This window comes from Xenopus laevis, chromosome 8S (assembly GCF_017654675.1).
Source record: "Xenopus laevis strain J_2021 chromosome 8S, Xenopus_laevis_v10.1, whole genome shotgun sequence".
NCBI lineage: Eukaryota > Metazoa > Chordata > Amphibia > Anura > Pipidae > Xenopus > Xenopus laevis.
In genome coordinates, this window is record NC_054386.1 from 43420776 (window position 1) to 43439624 (window position 18849).

The 18849-nt window shown below is 39.0% G+C and overlaps 1 protein-coding gene across 1 annotated transcript in view; it reads right to left on the minus strand.

The window, feature by feature from the left end:
- ptgs1.S (prostaglandin-endoperoxide synthase 1 S homeolog) overlaps nucleotides 1-18849 on the minus strand; it is a 52785-nt gene that overhangs the window by 11551 nt on the left and 22385 nt on the right. The window contains 3 exon segments of the mRNA NM_001097920.1: nucleotides 11080-11223; nucleotides 13789-13929; nucleotides 16900-17016. Of these exon segments, the coding sequence (NP_001091389.1) occupies nucleotides 11080-11223; nucleotides 13789-13929; nucleotides 16900-17016 (402 nt within the window).

An 18849-nucleotide genomic window follows, 5' to 3' on the forward strand; every position in this document is an offset into this window, starting at 1 on the left:
TGTGAAGTGTTGTAAAGATGAGAATGGTGGAGGCACAGGAAAGAGTTCTAGAGAACAGAAAAGCATTGACAGAAAAGTACAAATATTTACACATGGTGGATTCAACAACATGTGCACTTTAGAATTGGGGGGTGGAGGCTTATGACACACACAGTGTGCTGACTTAGCAGAAGCTGAAATGCCAGCCAAGAAAGTTTTATATGCACTTTTTTAAGTGTAGGGCAGCGCCGGGCCAGACTGGTCAGTAGCCCAGGTTGCAACCGCAGCAATCGCAGCGCGCACACAGACAAATGTGTGCAAATAGGAGTGCGCATCGAATAAACCCACACACCCAGCAGTGAGGAGAGAGGAGTCCAGACTAGAGGTATGAGGCAGAAAATGTAATTCTAAGAATTGCTTGTCCCATGCCTGTGTTCTTCCATTTTCCATCAGGCAAGCTTACATACTAATTCTTCTCTCAAAACTCCTTAGAAAACACTTTCTAAAGGAAGCATTACAGTCAATAGACTTCCTCTGCAACAATGCATCCCTGGCTTATCTCATGTGCTTGTTCTCCTCCCTATTTTGTTTCTGTCTGTCATCTCTTCCTCAGAGATTGTAAGGTCTTTCAGGAAAGACCTCATTCCAACTGTGTTGAAACTCCCAGAAGTTACGTACTTATTCTTACTGCTTCATTTATGATAAAAGTATCCCTGTAGAGCATAATTAAAGAGAAACCTCACTAAGGCATTTCCACACAACTGTGAAACATACATTATTTTCTCGCCACAACAGGGAGGGCCAGAACTAGGAGTAAGCAGAGTAGGCACGTGCCCAGGGCGTAAAGCTGTAAATGATTTCCATATTCTCTGTAAAATGAAAAAACCCAGATAAAGATATAATTAATCCATATTTATGACAAAACAGTGTGACAAAACATCTGTTATTTTAGTCAATTTTATATATCTGAAGTTAGATCATTCCTTTTTTATTGAAAACATCTGTTATCCGGAAACCCATTATCCAGAAATCTCAGAATTACGGTAAGCCGTCTCCCTTTTAGCTATCAGTACAAGGTACTGTTTTATTAATACAGAGAACATTTTTAAAAATTTGGCTTATTTAAAGGGAATCTGTCGTCATTTTAAACTTTTTTTTTTTGCATTTTTATAAAAAACACACATCCATAAACACTGTCTGGCAAATAAAATGTTAATCCACAAATCCATGCATAAGTTATTTTAGTTTGTATTTTGTCATGGGGGCTTCCATTTCTGCTCATTACACATTCATCCTGTGCTGCTCTAACAGCAGGCACAGCATTACCTGTGTGCTTGGAGGCAGCCACTCTGTAATGAAAAGCCAAGTCGCACTACAACATGAGAATCTAGCTGTACACTCCCCCTCCCCTCTCTGCCCATGCGTGTGATGTTTGGAGGAGAGCGGTCACATGGTTTGCAGGGAAGCAATTACTTTCACTTTCCTACGTCCTGCTCTACAGCGTGCACTAGCAGCCCCTCCTCCCATTGATAACAGGGTACCTGAATACCCATTTCATGTACAATGAAAATCAATAAAACATTTGATCCAAATAATACAAATTTTTAAAAATGTTCTCTGTATGAATAAAACAGTACCTTGTACTTGAGCCAAACTAATATATAATTAACTCTTATTGGAAGCAAAACCAGTTTATTGGGTTTATTTAATGTTTACTTGAATTTTTAGTAGATAAAGTATGAAGATCCAAATTTACATAAAGATGTGTTATCTGTAAAACCCCAAGTACTGAGCATTTTGGATAACAGGTCCCATACCTGTACAACGGTTATTGGTATAATAAAATGGGATCAGTTAAAGCAGAGAAGGGTATGGTTTAGGCGATTCTAGATTAGAGTATATGAACTGATTTATTCTGTAACCAATACCAGTTTGCAACAAAAAACAAAAGCAGCACTGATAGGAAATAAATTACAAATATAAACAAATATTCTAGATTCTTATTACCCAAATTTTCTCCAGCAAATCTAACTATGGACAAATCATGGAGTAACTACAGAGGAAGCCCAGGATGAACCAAAAATCATGTAAAACAGTGGGTCATCCCTGAGTTTTTGTAAGATGCGGGTGATCTGTGATTTTTTTTTTTTTTAACTTTCTGTTTATTGAAATTTCACACATGCATGACAATATGCATTTTACTTTTGTCATAACATTAAATAGAGAACAGTTTTGTTACACATTCTTTCTACCTTTCCACCTTTTAGCTATCAATCCTTGTGTGGTTAAGCAGATTTGTATACATAGTTTATGTTCATTGGTGGATATCTGATCTGGTTTTCGTAATAAAAGGGCTAGCCATGGATCAAGTTGTAATTTTGTAGATAAAGTTTCATGTATTGTTTTGAATACCTCTTTCCAGAGTTGGTTAATCATAGGGCATTTCCACCACATGTGCATTTTATCTGTTATCTCTCCACATCCTCTTGGACATATGTCTGACGTATGGAACCATTTCTGAAGTTTTTTGGGTGTGTAATACCAGTCATGGTATACTTTATATGCATTTTCTTTTATGCAAGTGTTAATGGAGGCTTTTGCCATAGTTCTATGTATTTTCTCTCATTCTTCCTCCTATAGTGATTCACCGAGTCTTTGTTTCCACTTGAGCATTGCTTTTGTTTTCTCTCTTAAGGTGGCCATACACGGATAGATCCGCTCGTTTGGCGATGTCACCAAACGAGCGGATCTCCCTCCGATATGCCCACCTTGAGGTGGGCAATATCGGGCTGATCCGATCGGATCGGATCGGATCCTAGCGTTCGCCAAACGGGCGGTCGGATCGCGGGACCGCATCAACGAACAGATGCGGCCGCGATCCGACGGGATTTTTAACCCCATCCGATCGAGATCTGGCCGACTTTCGGCCAGATCTCGATCGGGGAAGCCCGTCAGGGGCCCCCATACACGGGCCAATAAGCTGCCGACTTGGTCTGTCGGCAGCTTTTATCGGCCCGTGTATGGCCACCTTTACTTTTGTGGACTCAAGTATTTAAGAGTATAGAAGGCTGATTTTGTGCCTGCGATTAGGATTGTTGCATAAATATTCAAATGGTGAGGCATCTTGATGCAAATGACCCGTCAGCTTATGTAGTGGGTGATTTGTTGAAATCTATAGTGTTTTTTTTTATGGTATCTGATATTTTACATGTAAATTAATCCATGTTAGTAATTTAGAATCTTTGAACATATCTGGAATGTTATTGATTCCATTAGTTGTCCACCACAAGAATGATGAAGAGCAGGATTGTGGAATAGTGGTGTGAGTGGGAAAGATGATTTTTGGGAATACAAGGAAGACTTTACTTTATCCCATTCTGACACTGAGTACTTAATGATCATGTTGTTCATACTTTTCCTGGATCTATGTTTGTGTTCTTGCCATAGTAGGTCCACAGATTTATAAGGAGCAGTTAATTAATTTTTGAGTTCTACCCATCTGTCGTTGCCAGTATTTGAGTGCCACTTAACAATTTGGGCTAGTACAGCTGCTTTCCTATAACTTTCCAAGTGTGGAAAGCCCAATCCCCCTCTTGTAGTTGGCTGATAGCATATTTGTTTATTTATTCTATGTCTCTTGTGTTGCCATATGAAATCTAGCATTTGTTGCTGTAATTTCTCAAGATCTTTTTTTGGTGCAGGCACAGGCAGAGCTCTATATAAATATAAGAGTTTGGGGAGTAAGTTCATCTTTGGATATCTTTACCTAAGGGCAATGGCACACCAGGAGATTAATCACTAGCGATAATTCACTGCTTCTCTGGGCAACTAAACTCCTGCACTCTAGTAGCTTCTTTAGAAGCTTAGAGGAGTTTAGTTAATTTCTGATGTTTGTTTGACTTTAGGAGGAATCATTACCCCTGATCTGTGAGTTTTTGCATGTCATGGGTCAGAGAGTGGGAGCCCAGGCAAAAAAAATTGTGTGTGTGTATGGGGGGGGGGGTCCTGGCTCCTCTTTAGTTACGCCACTGCTTTTAATACAAGAGTTTTTAAACCAAGTGAACTGGTTCCTTGTGAATGAAAAACTTGCAAGTATCCTAAAAGACAAGCACAACTATTTATTTAAAGAAATGGCTGGCTACAGTACGTTGAAGTGGACTATGCTTTCCTTTTTAGTTAAACACACCATATTGCTATACCTCGGGAGGCAGGGCACAAAAACATCAAAAGAGGCATAGGAAAATTAACTGAATTCCCATGTAAAAAGAGAAACTACAAAAGCACCAAGTGATTTTTTGTTCTCCCATTCATTGTCTTAAACCTTAATACAGTTCCCATACTTTATGTTATATATGTAAGAATTCTACAGATTGTTAAACACACATTCCCTTTTATTCCCACCTGCCAATGCCCTCCCTTTTACCATAAACCTTTTTTTATCTGGACAGGACAATCAAAGGCATCTTGATGTTGCTATTTTATGCGCAGGCCCGGACTGGCAATCTGTGGGTTCTGGCAAATGCCATCGGGGCTGCTGTAAGATGCCATAGAAAGTCACTATTTAGTGGGCTGGTTGAGGGCTGTCTTCTATGTACTTGAAATGGTAGGGCCTATTTTGACTCCCAGTACAGACCTTGGATCAAGACAGGTAGGTGTCCCCCTTTCACCCCAAACGTGTGCATCATTCAGACATGAAAGTTAGGGACTGGCAGTCGACACAGGCTGCAACAGACTCCTGAACTTACCACCTGCCCTGTGACCTATACCCCCTGTGCTGTTTTTTGTTACTCAAACAGATTTCTTTTATTGGGTACAAGGCTTATTATTTAATTTTAAAATCCCCATTCCTTCTTAGACTAGCTTCAGGTTTGATTATATTACGCCTTTTAAAATATATAAACATGTTAATAAGGGAGAGGTAAGAGACGGAATACATTTATATTACAGGCAAACTACTGTAAACATTCTGCATTTTTTAACATTAAATGCAAAACCTGAACTTTTGAACCTGCTGTGGAATGACAAAACCAGGGAATATATATATACAGAGAAATGTTGTAATTAATGCCCTCCACAAATATGTTTAATTTATCCCGAGAAACTGTTTAAATGCTTTCCACACAGCAATAAATAAAGACAAAATGTAGCCTTTACAATTTTTCCTTGAAATGGAATACAGCCGTACCATGCAGTATTTACATGTGGGTTTTCATCTTGTAATCTGAATTTAAGACTCTAAGGGGGAAACTTGCAGCACTGAGGGCAATGGCAAACGTGGGGGAGGAAAGGAGGCTCACAGAGCAACCACTGGCAGGGGCCAGTGTAGTGGGGGATGGATAAGGGGCAGTGGAGGCAAGTTTGTTACAGTTACGAGGGGAAGTAGTGGACAGAAGGATAGGGCGGCTGACTCACAGTTTGTTCAAAAGAACAAGCTGCTGTGTAACCATGAGGACAGTCATTCAAGCTGGAAAAGGCACAGGATACACAGCAGATAACAGATAAGCTCTATAGTATACAATATGATTCTTCAGACCTTATATGTTATCTACTGTGTATCCTGTGCTTGAATGGTTGCCCCCATGGCTACACAGCAGCTTGTTTATATAAACCATAGTTTTGTTTCTGAAGCAAACACACCAGTTGTACCAGTGCAGGGCAACAGTACATATAGTACATATATATTGTCATTCCATTTAATTTTTTAGGTATTATTGTTCTTTTTTGACCCACTGCGAGCCAAGCAGTTTATCATAGTGGTAACGAGGATTTATGTTACTGGATTCTAGTGATGGGCGAATTTTTTTGACAGGCATGGATTTGCGGCAAATTTCCGGATTCCAACAACAGCAAATGTTTTCACGAAACTGATGCAAAAATTAGCGGTGGTAAAATTTTTTGCGACAAAAAAATTGTCGATCGTCAAAATTGTCATACGTCAAAATTATTTGGACGCCCATTAACTTTTATGCATTTGGTTGCATGCATAAAAATTGTCACTCAAAATTGTTGCACAGCAAAATAATTTTGACACCCATTGACTCCAATACATTTTAAATTTTTGCCCAAAAGCCATTTTAAAATTGCCCAATTTGTACACTGAACAATCAATATGACAAAAGCATATAGAAGCAGCTAACTATAATTCTGTTTGTATGGCACATGTGATTATCGCATAGCAGATGCAGCCGGGTGCAGGCTATAGTACTTACAGCTTGGGACTGATAGGCTGGAACTGCAGCAAATAGAAATAGAAAAGGGAGTTGCTTACTACAACTTTCTACTCCCATTACATTATGGGTATTGTAGTTGCACATTAACCTTGGCTGTAGGCATTTGCTAAATAAAAACTATATTACCCAATATGCACTTGGATGGCACACTAGGGGAAAAAAACTTTGGCTAGTTTCTAAAGTAAAAATCTGCCAAGGCTCCAAAATCTACCCCAAATTGGCTAGTTTGTACCTTGGAAACCCACTTGTACTTTGAAAACCCCAATAGGCTCCCACGTGCATCAAGAAGGATGTGTGCACATGTGCAAAAAGAACTCACTCACTGACCACAGCGGCAAGAGGGGACCACACTATGAGTATGAGGCAGAGAAGGTACGTGCCTGGGTCCCTCCCAGCGTTGCGCCCTAGGCACGTGCCTACTCTGTCTACCCTTAGTCCCGGCCCTGAAAGGGAGTTGCAATCAAGTTTTTTCTACATAGCTTTAAACGGAGGACTACATTTATATAGCCTTTCCCAACATTTACCTGACATCTCCCAAGTGCAAAATGGACAGAAGAGCCAATAAGCCTAACTGGCTACGCTACAATATTATAAAATATTTGAAAAATCATTTTAAAGTCATACCACTACGAAAAGCATAGAGACCACCTTCAGTGTAACCTGGCAATCCCCACCCGCAGCTTAAGTGACTTTTAAATTACAAAGCTATTAGAATTTTTTGCCCACAAAAGGCAGAACTTGGACAATGAAGAGGTGAAATGCCTGCCAGGTAATGCTATAATGGCAGATTCCATTAATGCTTTTAAAAGAGCGGTGTACCCCATTTTTCAACATGAGTCCAATGAATAGAACTAGTGCCAAACATACTTTTTGCCTGTTGTTTTAGTGATAAAAAATGTACAGGTTTTGTTATTGTTGAAGTAGGCCGGACAAACCAGGGAAACCGAAGCAACTCCAATCTTAGTTCTTAATATAGTGAATAAAGTACCCCCTATTGTAAAATATAAGGACATTATAAGTCACCGAGGAGTTCTGTGACCATATAAAAGCGTGATTATATATATTATATTTATATATATTAGCTTTTATCATAGCAGCATTTCTTTTTGCCCCTTTAGTTTTAAGAATCCCGTGCTACATTACTTTCTAAATGTATTGTAGGCATTGCAGAGACTTTATCTACATTCTTTTTCTAATGTTATACTCCCACTGCTGAAAAATTTAGTGTGGAATGTAATCTTCAAGTACCTGCATATTCACAGGCTGGGATTAAAGCAACACAGAGATATGACATGATAAATAGTTTTTTCTTCATGGTACACTTCATAGTTACACTTCTTTCCAAATGTACGTTTACAGTTTATACATGTTGAATTCAAAAAAGAAACCTGAATGAAATGAAAGCAACACATTTGTACATAATTGGACTAAGGGTATCACACAGGTACAAGCAAAGCTGGGGGGGCCTTTCCATCACTTTATCAGCAGGGGTTAGACACAGGTTTAGTACTTTAGTATGAGACAAAGGAAGCTCACCAGTGCCAACTAACTAATAAGATACTCCTAGTTACAGATATTTGGGATTGTTTACGAATACATGTGAAAGTGTTGTTTCACTAAAACCCCGGGCCGGTGCTCCTATCAGCAGAAAACTGTATCGGCCCTGGGTTATACCAGTGAGCACCACAGAGTGATCCTCTTCCGGCTTCTTCTCTCTTCAAATTTCTTGGGGCAAACGCATGTGCAGTTGAACGAAATAGCCTACTTTTTAGTTAAAGTTTGACTTTTCGTTCTACTGCGCATGCACAGCAGTACCAAGAAGGAGGAAGACGATCCCTCCGTGGTGCTCACTAGTGTAACCCCGGGCCAGTGCAGTTTTCTGCTGATAGGAGCACCAGCCCAGGGATTCAGGCAAGTAACTACAATCACTTAGGGGTACCTATCATAATTTTTTAAATATGTTAATAGTAAAAAAATTAAGCAGGAAGGGTTGGGACCTTAACAATCAGAGGGGGGTCAGCTGGTTAATGAAAATAAAATTAAAGCGCAGATTCTGAACTCATATTTTTCAACTGTCTACACTAATGAGGAACCAGGTGACGGTTTCCTTCTTAATAGTCCCAATTCTTGTAATACAACTAATGATGCATGGTTCACACATGAGGAAATTCAAAAGAGACTAGAACATGTTAAGATTAACAAAGGTCCGGGGGCCAGATGGTATTCATCCCAGGGTACTTAGCGACCTTAGCTCTGTGATTGCCAAACCTCTTTACTTAATTTTTTAGGATTTATTGAGGTCTGGCATAGTGCCAAGAGACTGGCGAATTGCTAATGTGGTGCCTCTATTCAAAAAAGGATCCCATTTTCAGCCTTAAAACTATAGGCCAGTTAGTCTGACGTCAGTAGTAGGAAAGCTTTTCAAAGGGTTAATAAAGGATACGATACTGGACTTCATAGCAAATCACAATACTATGAGTTTGTGCTAGCATGGTTTTATGCCTAATAGATCTTGCCAGACTAACTTAATTTCTTTTTATGAGAAGGTTAGTAGGGATCTTGATTCTGGGATGGCAGTGGATGTGATTTACTAAGACATTCCTAAAACATTTGATACAGTGCCACACAAAAGGTTACTGGTTAAATTAAGGAATGTTGGCCTGGAACATAGTATTTGTACCTGGCTAGAGAACTCGGCTAAAAGATCATCATGGACCAGTGTTGTTAGTGGAGTACCTCAGGGGTCTGTACTAGGTCCCTTGCTTTTCAACTTGTTTATTAATGATCTGGAGGTGGGCATTGAAAGTACTGCTTCTGTTTTTGCAGATGATACTAAATTGTGCAGAACTAGAGGTTCCATGCAGGATGCTGCCACTTTGCAGAGTGATCTGTCTAAGTTGGAAAACTAGTCAGCAAACTGGAAAATGAGGTTCAATGCAGATAAATGCAAGATTATGCACTTTGGCAAAAATAATATAAATGCAAGTTATATACTAAATGGCAGTGTGTTGGGAGTTTCCTTAAATGAGAAGGATCTAGGATTTTTTGTAGATAACAAGTTGTCTAATTCTGGGCAGTGTCATTATGTGGCTACTAAAGCAAATAAAGTTCTGTCTTGCACCCGGGAACGTGGTTCCATATGGTGTGGACATGCCCCAAATTGACTCGCTATTGGACTGACATTTTCTCCTTTATCTCTAAAGTTTTGGTTCTCCCTATACTGCCTCAGCCCAGTTTAGCATTGCTTGGGTACACGGGTGGTGACGTGGACTCAGTTGGCTGTCGGACTTTGCTCCAGCTGCTAATGTTCTATGCTAGGAAAATGATTGTTCTTCGATGGAATAAGAAGGAAGCACCCAAGTTGGAGGACTGGAAGGACCTTGTTAATAAAGCCCTCCCTTACTATAAAGCAGTATATATGTCTAGAGGATGCACTGACAAATTTATAGCTATATGGATGCTATGGGTTTTGAACTCTGACACTAATAGCCCACATGAGTTTTGAAAAACTGCTATATGCTAGCACCACTAGATTCTAGTCATGTCTAATGCTCGCCCCCTCCTCACTCCACACCCTACTTAGCTCTCTCTCTCTTCTCCTTCCTTTCTTCTTTCCTTTATTGTTCTGTCTTGCATAAAAAGGGCATTAACTCAAGAGATGAAAACATAATTATGCCTCTTTATAGGTCCCTGGTGAGGCCTCACCTGGAGTATGCAGGGCATTTTTGGACTCCAGTCCTTAAGAGGGATATAAATGAGCTGGATAGAGTGCAGAGACGTGCAACTAAATTGGTTAGAGGGACGGAAGACTTAAATGATGAGGGTAGACTGTCAAGGTTGGGGTTGTTTTCTCTGGAAAAAAGGCGCTTGCGAGGGGACATGATTACAAGTACATTAGAGGACATTGTATACAAATGGCAGGGGACATTTTTACCCATAAAGTGGAACACCGTACCAGAGGCCACCCCTTTAGACTAGAAGAAAATAAGTTTCATTTGAAGCAATGTATGGGGTTCTTTACAGTCAGGACAGTGAGGTTGTGGAATGCACTGCCGGGTATTGTTGTGATGGCTGATTCAGTTAATGCCTTTAAGAATGGCTTGGATGATTTTTTGGACAGACATAATATCAATGGCTATTGTGATACTAAGCTCTATAGTTAGTATAGGTATGGGTATATATAATTTATGTGAAAGTAGGGAGGGGTGTGTGTATGGATGCTGGGTTTTCATTTGGAGGGGTTGAACTTGATGGAATTTGTCTTTTTTCAACCCAATTGAACTATGTAACTATGTAACTATGAAGACTGAAAAGTTGCTTAGAATTGTCCATTCTATAACAAACCAAAAGTTAGATTAAAGGTGAACCAACCCTTTTAACTGAGTCAATATCAGCTCCCCCAGTTACTGACACTTGCAGGTGCATTTGTAAATGAGCCATTTTATTTACCCACTCCAGCAGCAAAGATGAAACCAAAAACAAGAAAGAAATAAAAGTAATGATCTTTTACAGATCCCGAAAACTTAGCACAACATACAAGCAATATGCAAACCTGTCGGAGTCTTGATAATATAAGTTATGTTTATAGTGCAGAACGTCTCATTTTTAGCAGTGTGTTTTTATCCCACAGAAGAGTAGTTAAATTTAGCGCCAGAGGAGCAATAAATTATTTTGGAAAATCCCTGTGGGCTGTGCTCAGTTCTGACGAACAGGAGGATTCCACTGACTGTGACAAGTCATGACTAGGGGCATATTCAGTGCAGCATCACTTGTCTGTTGCCATGAATAGAAAAGACACAACCTGGCTATATGAGATCCAGAACAAACAATATAAGCAATACAATATTACTAAACATCTTAGACCACTTACCTTTTGTTCCCATTGGAGTAGGACAATCATGTGGCACAGGAGGAAGAACCCGTGTAAAGTAGCTTACGTTAGAATACGCCTCCCAGCTAATGTAACCATACTCAGAATTGTATGTTGGTGGGCTAGGTATCAAATTTGAACGCACTAAGAAAACAACAGAAGTATTGAGTTAGAGTTGTAGTTCTAAAATTGCCATGTTTCATTTCGAACTATTCTATAAAGGTATGGGATCAGTTATCTGGAAACTGGTTATCCAGAAAGCTCCGAATTATGGCAAGGCCATCTCCCATAAAATCCACATTTTTAAAAAGGATTTCTTTTTTTTCTGTTATAATACAACAGTAGCTTGTACTTGATCCCAACTAAGATATAATTAATTCTTATTGGAAGCAAAACCAGCCTAATTGGTTTATTTAAAGTTTACATGATTTTCTAGTAGACAAGGTATGAACATCCAAACTACAGAAAAGATTTGTTATCCTGAAATCCCAGGTCCCGAGGATTCTAGATAACAGGTCCCATACTTCTACCCATTTATGTCCACTGGCCTTCATTTTCAAGCCCTCTTCTTATTGCCTTCAACTGGGCCTTACATTCTACTGGACACTTAGAACTTATGCTTCTTCCTCTTTTCTCCATTCATGTGCAGCTGTTGTGCATCCTACTGCAGACCTATTTAAAACCTGCTTTTGCTCTTGTGGTAAATTTTCCATTCATCTGCATCTGCTGTCCCCCAGACCCAATCAAAGTTTTTAAAGTATTAAAAAAGGACTACAGTAATATACACTGTCTCTACAAAACCCTCTGCAAAGCAGCAACAACCTGCATCGAATGTAGACATGGGACCTGTAACCAGAATGCTCGGGAACCTGGGGTATTCCAGATAAGAGATCCTTCCATTATTTGGGTCACCATACATTAAATTTACTAAAGAATCAAAACATGAATTAAACCCAGTATAATTGTTTTGCCTCCAATAAGCATTCATTACAATATATCTTATTTAGGATCAAGGACCATGTACTGTTTTATTATTACAGAACAAAAAAGGAAATATATGTTTTAAATTATTTTATTAAAAAGCAGTCTAAGGGAGATGACAAAATTCACTGGTCCAATTAAAAAAAAGCTCCATCTATTATTAAGACAGTTCTCTATCCAAGTACAAATATTATGTTCAAGGCCAAAATCCTTTAATTTAACCAGTTACCTTCTGTGTGGTACTGGTCTCAATGCCTGCTCTCCTTCACATAAAAAAAGGCAATTGAATTAGCAAGATCTATTGCAGTTAAATCCATGCTGGCACAAACTCATAGTATTGTGGTTTGGAATTCAGTATATTATTCCTCTCTCCAAAAGCTTTCCTACCACTGATGTCAAGCTAACAGGCCAATAGTCTTCAGTCAAAGAACAGCATCCCTTTAACCATTTGCAGAGCTTTTACTATTGGGTCTCACAGAATTCCATTGCTACCCAGTGCAACCCATTCTTACCCACCGTCTCACCTTTATAGAAACATTTCTCCTCCCTTTGATTACTAAATTTTCTCCTTGCTCCCTGTCAAGTGGCACAGAAAGTACAAAATGTTCATCTCGTCTTCAAAGCCCTGCATACCTCGGCTTTTCGCTACATATCTGTCCTCATCTCCCCAAACTCCCATTGCCATTCCTTAAGTTCAGAACACTCTATTGTCCATATAGTTCCACACAAGAGCTACATCACACATAAAATCATTCCACCTAATTGGCCCACACTTCTGGAGTGCTCTACCATCTTGCATCAGACAAAATGGCACACTAACTCCATTCTCAAACCTTCTTACAGGAACAGTAACACCTAAAAATGAAAGTGTTTTAAAGGAATCACAATATAATGTAGTGGTAAAACTGGTGTGTTTGCTTTATAAACACAACTATCATTCGCCATGGGGCAGCCATTCAAGCACAGGATACACAGTAGATCACAGATAAGTTCCGAAGAATCCCATTGTATTCAACAAAGAATATCTGTCATCAGCAGTGTTTCCGGTATATTTTTTTCCTATTCCAGCTTTGAATGGCTGCCCCCATGGCTACACATCAACTTGTTTATATAAACTACAGTTGTGTTTTCTGAAGCAAACACACCAGTTTTACAAGTGCAGTACAGCACTACATTATATTTTCATTACTTTAAAACACTTAGGCGTTACTGTTCCTAGAGGAAGCATTTTAATATTCTAACTCTGCAACAGTCCTGACTTCCCCCCTGCCCTGACTTCTCCTTCCGATTTTGTTTGGCCTCACTGAAACTCTTAGAGCTTATGTTTTTAGTCTTACTTTATTATATATAATACTGTAACTGCAGCCACTTTTGTGTTTGAAAAGAACTGTGTGCAACTGTGTTGCTTTAAATATAAATTCAATACAAATACAATAAAAGATCCAAACAAATACCTTCTAATTACATAAAAAATATATGTAGAAAGCATTGTACCTGTACATGCTTTCTCTATAAATTTTCCCTGGCCAATAAGCAAACAGAAATAACTCGCTTATCATAAAGCATTTGTAGTGTAGCTATTTTAGATTTCTCTAGAAGCTGCAAATCTGTAGTTCTCCAGTATATATGACAGCAGCCTTAATTTGAGGGTGGTAGAAAATCCCATACTATCAGTGCTTTGGTTTAAAGTAGCCTGTAATGTAACTAATATATAATATCCATCCTTACCTGTCAAAACAAGTCTCACAATGAAATCACGTATGAAGGTAGAATTGATTATATCCCAAAACCACTTAAATCTGGTCAAAATGTAGTGATAAAAAGCAGGACTTGGACGAATTAATTCCCGAAATTTGGTCCACCATTCAGCTGGAAAGAAGGCAATAGTGTGTAAATAGAAATGATCGTTAAGTAGACATTAAACATAATAAACATTTGTAAACTTTGGGGTAGTTCACCTTTAACTTTCATTGTAATGTAGAGAGGAATATGTACTTGCTTGTTTTATTAGCATTCAAATGATCCTCATTATTTTGAATAGTTTTTTAATTATTTGCCTTCTTCTTCTGACCACATCTATAAAAACAAATGCTCTGTAAAGCTAAAAATGTTTTGTTATCGCTACTTTATATGACTCATCTTTCTAGGCCCACTCATATTCCATTGTCCTATTCAAATCAATGCAAAGTTGCTAGTGTGTAATGGAAATAGAGGTTTCTTCCCAAGATGGCGACGGCGTCCAAGATGGCGACGGCGTCCAAGATGGCGACTCCTGGCCCCACCATGTGGATCCTGCTGGTCGCAGCACTATGACGCCTGCGTCCTCCCGCCTGCCGATTGGTCGCTGGCGACGGAATGGTCGCCGGCGTCAGAATGGGCGCCGGCGTCAGAGCGTCAGCGCCAGGACGCCAGCGTCATGATGCCATTGCGCCCAAACTTTGGCGCCAAACCTGGCCTATATAAAGCCCTCTGGACACTACAGACATTGCCCAAGTATAGGTTTATCTTCGTGAATTCCTGGGTGTGATATTATTGACTGATTTCCTGTGTACCTACCTTGCCTGTTATTCGGATTGACCCTTTGCTGCCTGGACTGAACCTTTTGCCTGAACTTCGACTATTCTATTGCCTTATCCTTCTGTTACCTCGAACTCGGCTGTTACCTGCCTCCTCCTTGGTCCGCACTCCTACTGTGCCTTCGGGCCCTTACATAGTGTAATTTGGACCCTAGCAATCAAATTGCTGAAATTTCAAAATGGAGAGCTGCTGAATAAAACCTAAATAGCTAAAAAACACATATAATAATACATGAAAACCAAATGGAAATTGTCTCAGAGTAGCACTCACTACATCATAGTAAAAGCTAACTCAAAGGTGAGCAACCCCTTTAATATTCAAACATAATTGTGAATCATTATTGAAAAAAGACGCAAGTCCATCGAGTTCAATCTTTCATATCTATATAAAACCTAAAAATGCCATGGACTGAACTTACCACAGGCATTTGAGTATAAGCTTAATATCAATAGGTACAACCTTAAATTTACATTTATATCAATACACACATATATACATGCAGGTATGGAACTTGTTTTCCATAATGCTTGGGGCCTGGAGTTTTCAGTATAAGTGTTGTTTCCGTAATTTGCAAGTCTACTGAAAAATCTAAATGAACCCAAAAGGCTGGTTCTGCCTCAAATAAGGATTAATTATATCTTCTTCGGAATCCAGTATAAGGTACTGTCTTATTTTTACAGAAAAAAAAAGGAAATAATTTAATGATGTCACCCGAAGTTGCCTTGCAAGGAAACATTGAGCACAGGCCTGAATTTGTGGAAAGACCACAAAGGCCTGGGCCTAGGATGACAGAATTTTAGGGGGTGGCATGGCACCCAATCATACGACCATTGGTTAGGAAGCACTGGGCATTCACAGTAGATACAATAGTTTTTAAAATTTTAAGTGCACCAATCCCCAGTACTCTGATGCTGAAAATTTGCATGTGTGCACAAAGGAAGGGGAGGAGAAGGGGTGATGAACGACAGTAGGCTTAGCGGCGCCTGCTATGTAAATCCCGCCCTGATTGAACGTATATGTTTTCCCACTGGGATTTACATTATTGGAGATTGTTATGAAGTTTCAAATAACAGGAAGACCTTTTCTTACAGGTTCTACTTTAAGTAAATAATTAAAAAAAAATTTTAAATAAAAAAGATTAGCTGTATTTCTGCTTTACAAAATTTTACTGTTTTTTAAATTCACTTTTTTTTCCCTTAAAGGAAAGCGATACCCCTGGACAATGGAGGTCTCTAAAAAAATATATTGCATGAAACAGCTCATATGTAAATCCTGCTTCATGCAAATAAGCCATTTTCATAATAATACAGTTTTCTAGCAGTATGTGCAATTGTCTAAGCCTAAATAGAAACTATTTTAAGAACTAAGGGCCGCCCCCTGGGATCCCATGATTCACAGTGCACACAAAAAAATACAGGTTAGGTAACATGAACCAAATAACAATGTTATTTAATTTTAATAAATATTTTTTAAATTTAATATTTTATGTTATTAACAATTAACACTACTTCCTGTTACAGTTAAAGCTTCAGGGTCGGACTGGGCCAGTGGGACAACGGGAAAAAAACAGCACTTTCATGAATGCACACACACGCGGTGGGGGGCTGGCTGCATTATGATGATCTATAAAGGGAACACCCAGACCATAATAGTGGGGTTTCAAGGAAAAAGATAAACACAGAATTTACTTAAATATATATTCCAGTTTGGTAAGATTCTTAGGTATGCCACATATGGGCTTATTATTTAAAAATCGAGTTTGTGACGTTTTTCTTGTACTTCGAATAAACTCACAATTTAAAAAAAACAAAAGTTTGTTTATTTATGAAAACATCAGAATGTAAAAAACTAGATCAAATATAATTGTTAAAAAATTAAAATTTTTTGAGTTTATAGTCTTAAACAAATTCAAACTTGTGAGTTTACAAGGTAGAATTTTAAAAATGGCTTGAATTTTGCTTAGGACAACTCCCATTGACTTCTAAATGAACTTGTCAGCTTTTACATTTGAAGGTTTTTTTTTTGCTTAATAAATACCAGATATTTAAGTTGAAAATATAATTTAAATTTTTTTGTGCAAAAAATATGTTTTGCTTAATAAATACCAGATATTTGAGTCATGGCAAAAGCTAATTGGAACCTTGATAAATCACCCCCATAATATGATATAAACTGTTTGTTACTTAAGTATTAATTTTTGGGGAGTAGTTTTCCTTTAATATAAAGTGTGCATGTAATGTAATGAGATGTAATAAAACTTACGGATTGTGCAGTTGGTACCATAATAGCCTGTCCGGGTGCAGTCGCATTGGTATTCCTCCATTTCAAACCTCACACAAACACCCTTGTGCTGACAGGGGTAGTAGCAGCATGGATTCACTACAGCAAAGCAGAAGAGAAGGCATATAGTAAAATATTCATAATTCTAACAAGGAGTTATCAGCAATTTACAGGGCTGGATTTCTACTCATGTGGCCCGGAAATATTCCCTAAAATTGCGCGCATGCCCTCCTTTTTTCCTACAGCCGGAGAATGGAAATGGTGTTTAGCACACCTGGCCAAATGTTGCGTCTTTTATTACAAATGGGGAAAAGAACACAAACAATATGGCATATTAGAAGCACATTTATTCTGTGTTATTTGTAAATGCAATTGCTATTGAAAGTAGTATCTACTGTACCTGTAATTTGCTACTATCTGCACTGCTGGTTCTGGTTATTTATTGAGTTTTACATTTACTCCCAATCATTAGCAATCAGACTTAACTACATGCAGCAGTTGACATTATACAACAGAATCAGGGAAAGTATTTGTGCAAGGTAATGCAACAAGGTTTCATTATATAGTAGTGAAACAAAGTACCTTAAAAGAGAACTCGACCCCCTTACAGCTAAAAGCCCCCGTTTGTCTTCTACAATTGCCCTCCCACCCCGCATAGTGTTCAAAAAGAATACATGCCCCATCCAACAGCACTGACCTAAATTTGTAGAGTAGTGCAGCGGACCTCAGGAGTGTCATGTTCGGTCTCTTTTGTATAACTGTCATTTCCCGAGGGAGGTGTTTAAAGGAGAAGGAAAGCTACGGAGGGATTTTATTGCCAATAGATTAGCTGCAATAGTGCAAGCTAGAATGCTATATTTATTCTGTAGAATGTTTTACCATACCTGAGTAAAAAGCTCTAGAAACTCTCTGTTTGTTTAGAATAGGAGCTGCAGTATTAACATGGTGTGACATCACTTCCTGCCTGAGTCTCCCTGCTCTGGGCTCAGATTACAGTAGAGAAGGGAGGGGTGGGGGAAGAGGAGCAAACTGAGCATGCTCTTGCCCAGGGCAATGAGGTTTAAGCTGAAAACAGGAAGTCTGATACAGAAGCCCATGAGTACACAATAGAAGGAAAGAAATGTGATGTTTCTTTTTACAGGGGACTCAGAGCAGCATTACTTTGGGGGTTTACTGGTATATTTAGATGGGCCTTTCTGATAAGGCTTACTTAGTTTTAAAATTTCCTTCTCCTTTAAGGGGAAGATCTGGGGCTGTTCATTGGGCTCAGTACATTTTGAGGCACCAAGCAGGGAATATGTTCTGTTATCCAAGGGGAACATATTTTTGCCAAAGTATTTGGATAGCCTCTACGTACAGTAGATGTTAGTTGGGGGGTGAGGGAACCAATCGATCAAATGCCTTTTTTTGGTGTGGTTGATCCAATTTCCATTTAAGGGTTATCAGCCTTTTTTTGGATACATAGCGAACATAATAAAGTGTGTTTGGCTGTGGTGGCAGCTGTGTCCTCTACCTGGTTTAGTAACAAGGCAGGCAAGAGCAGAAGTCCCCAACATTTTTTACCTATGAGCCACATTCAAGTGTAAAATAATGTTGGAGAGCAACATAAGCATGCAGAAATTTACTGGGGCTTCCAGATGGTTTTTATGCAACTAAAACTTGCCTTTAAGCTAGGGAAAAAAAGCACCTGCTTTGTGGTCACTGGGAGCAACATCCAAGAGATCAGAGAACAACATGTTGCTCAAGAGCCACTGGTTGGGGACCACTGGTCTAGAGGTACAAGTGTGAGGAGATTGCTGATTTCCCCTGTTGTACATGACCAAAACCGAATAATAGTTGGGCTTTGCCAGACTAGGTGGATGTTATAAACGGTTGAATAAGTGCATTTTGGGCAAACATCAGGGCTGTTCAGATGTATAAGGTTTATGTCCC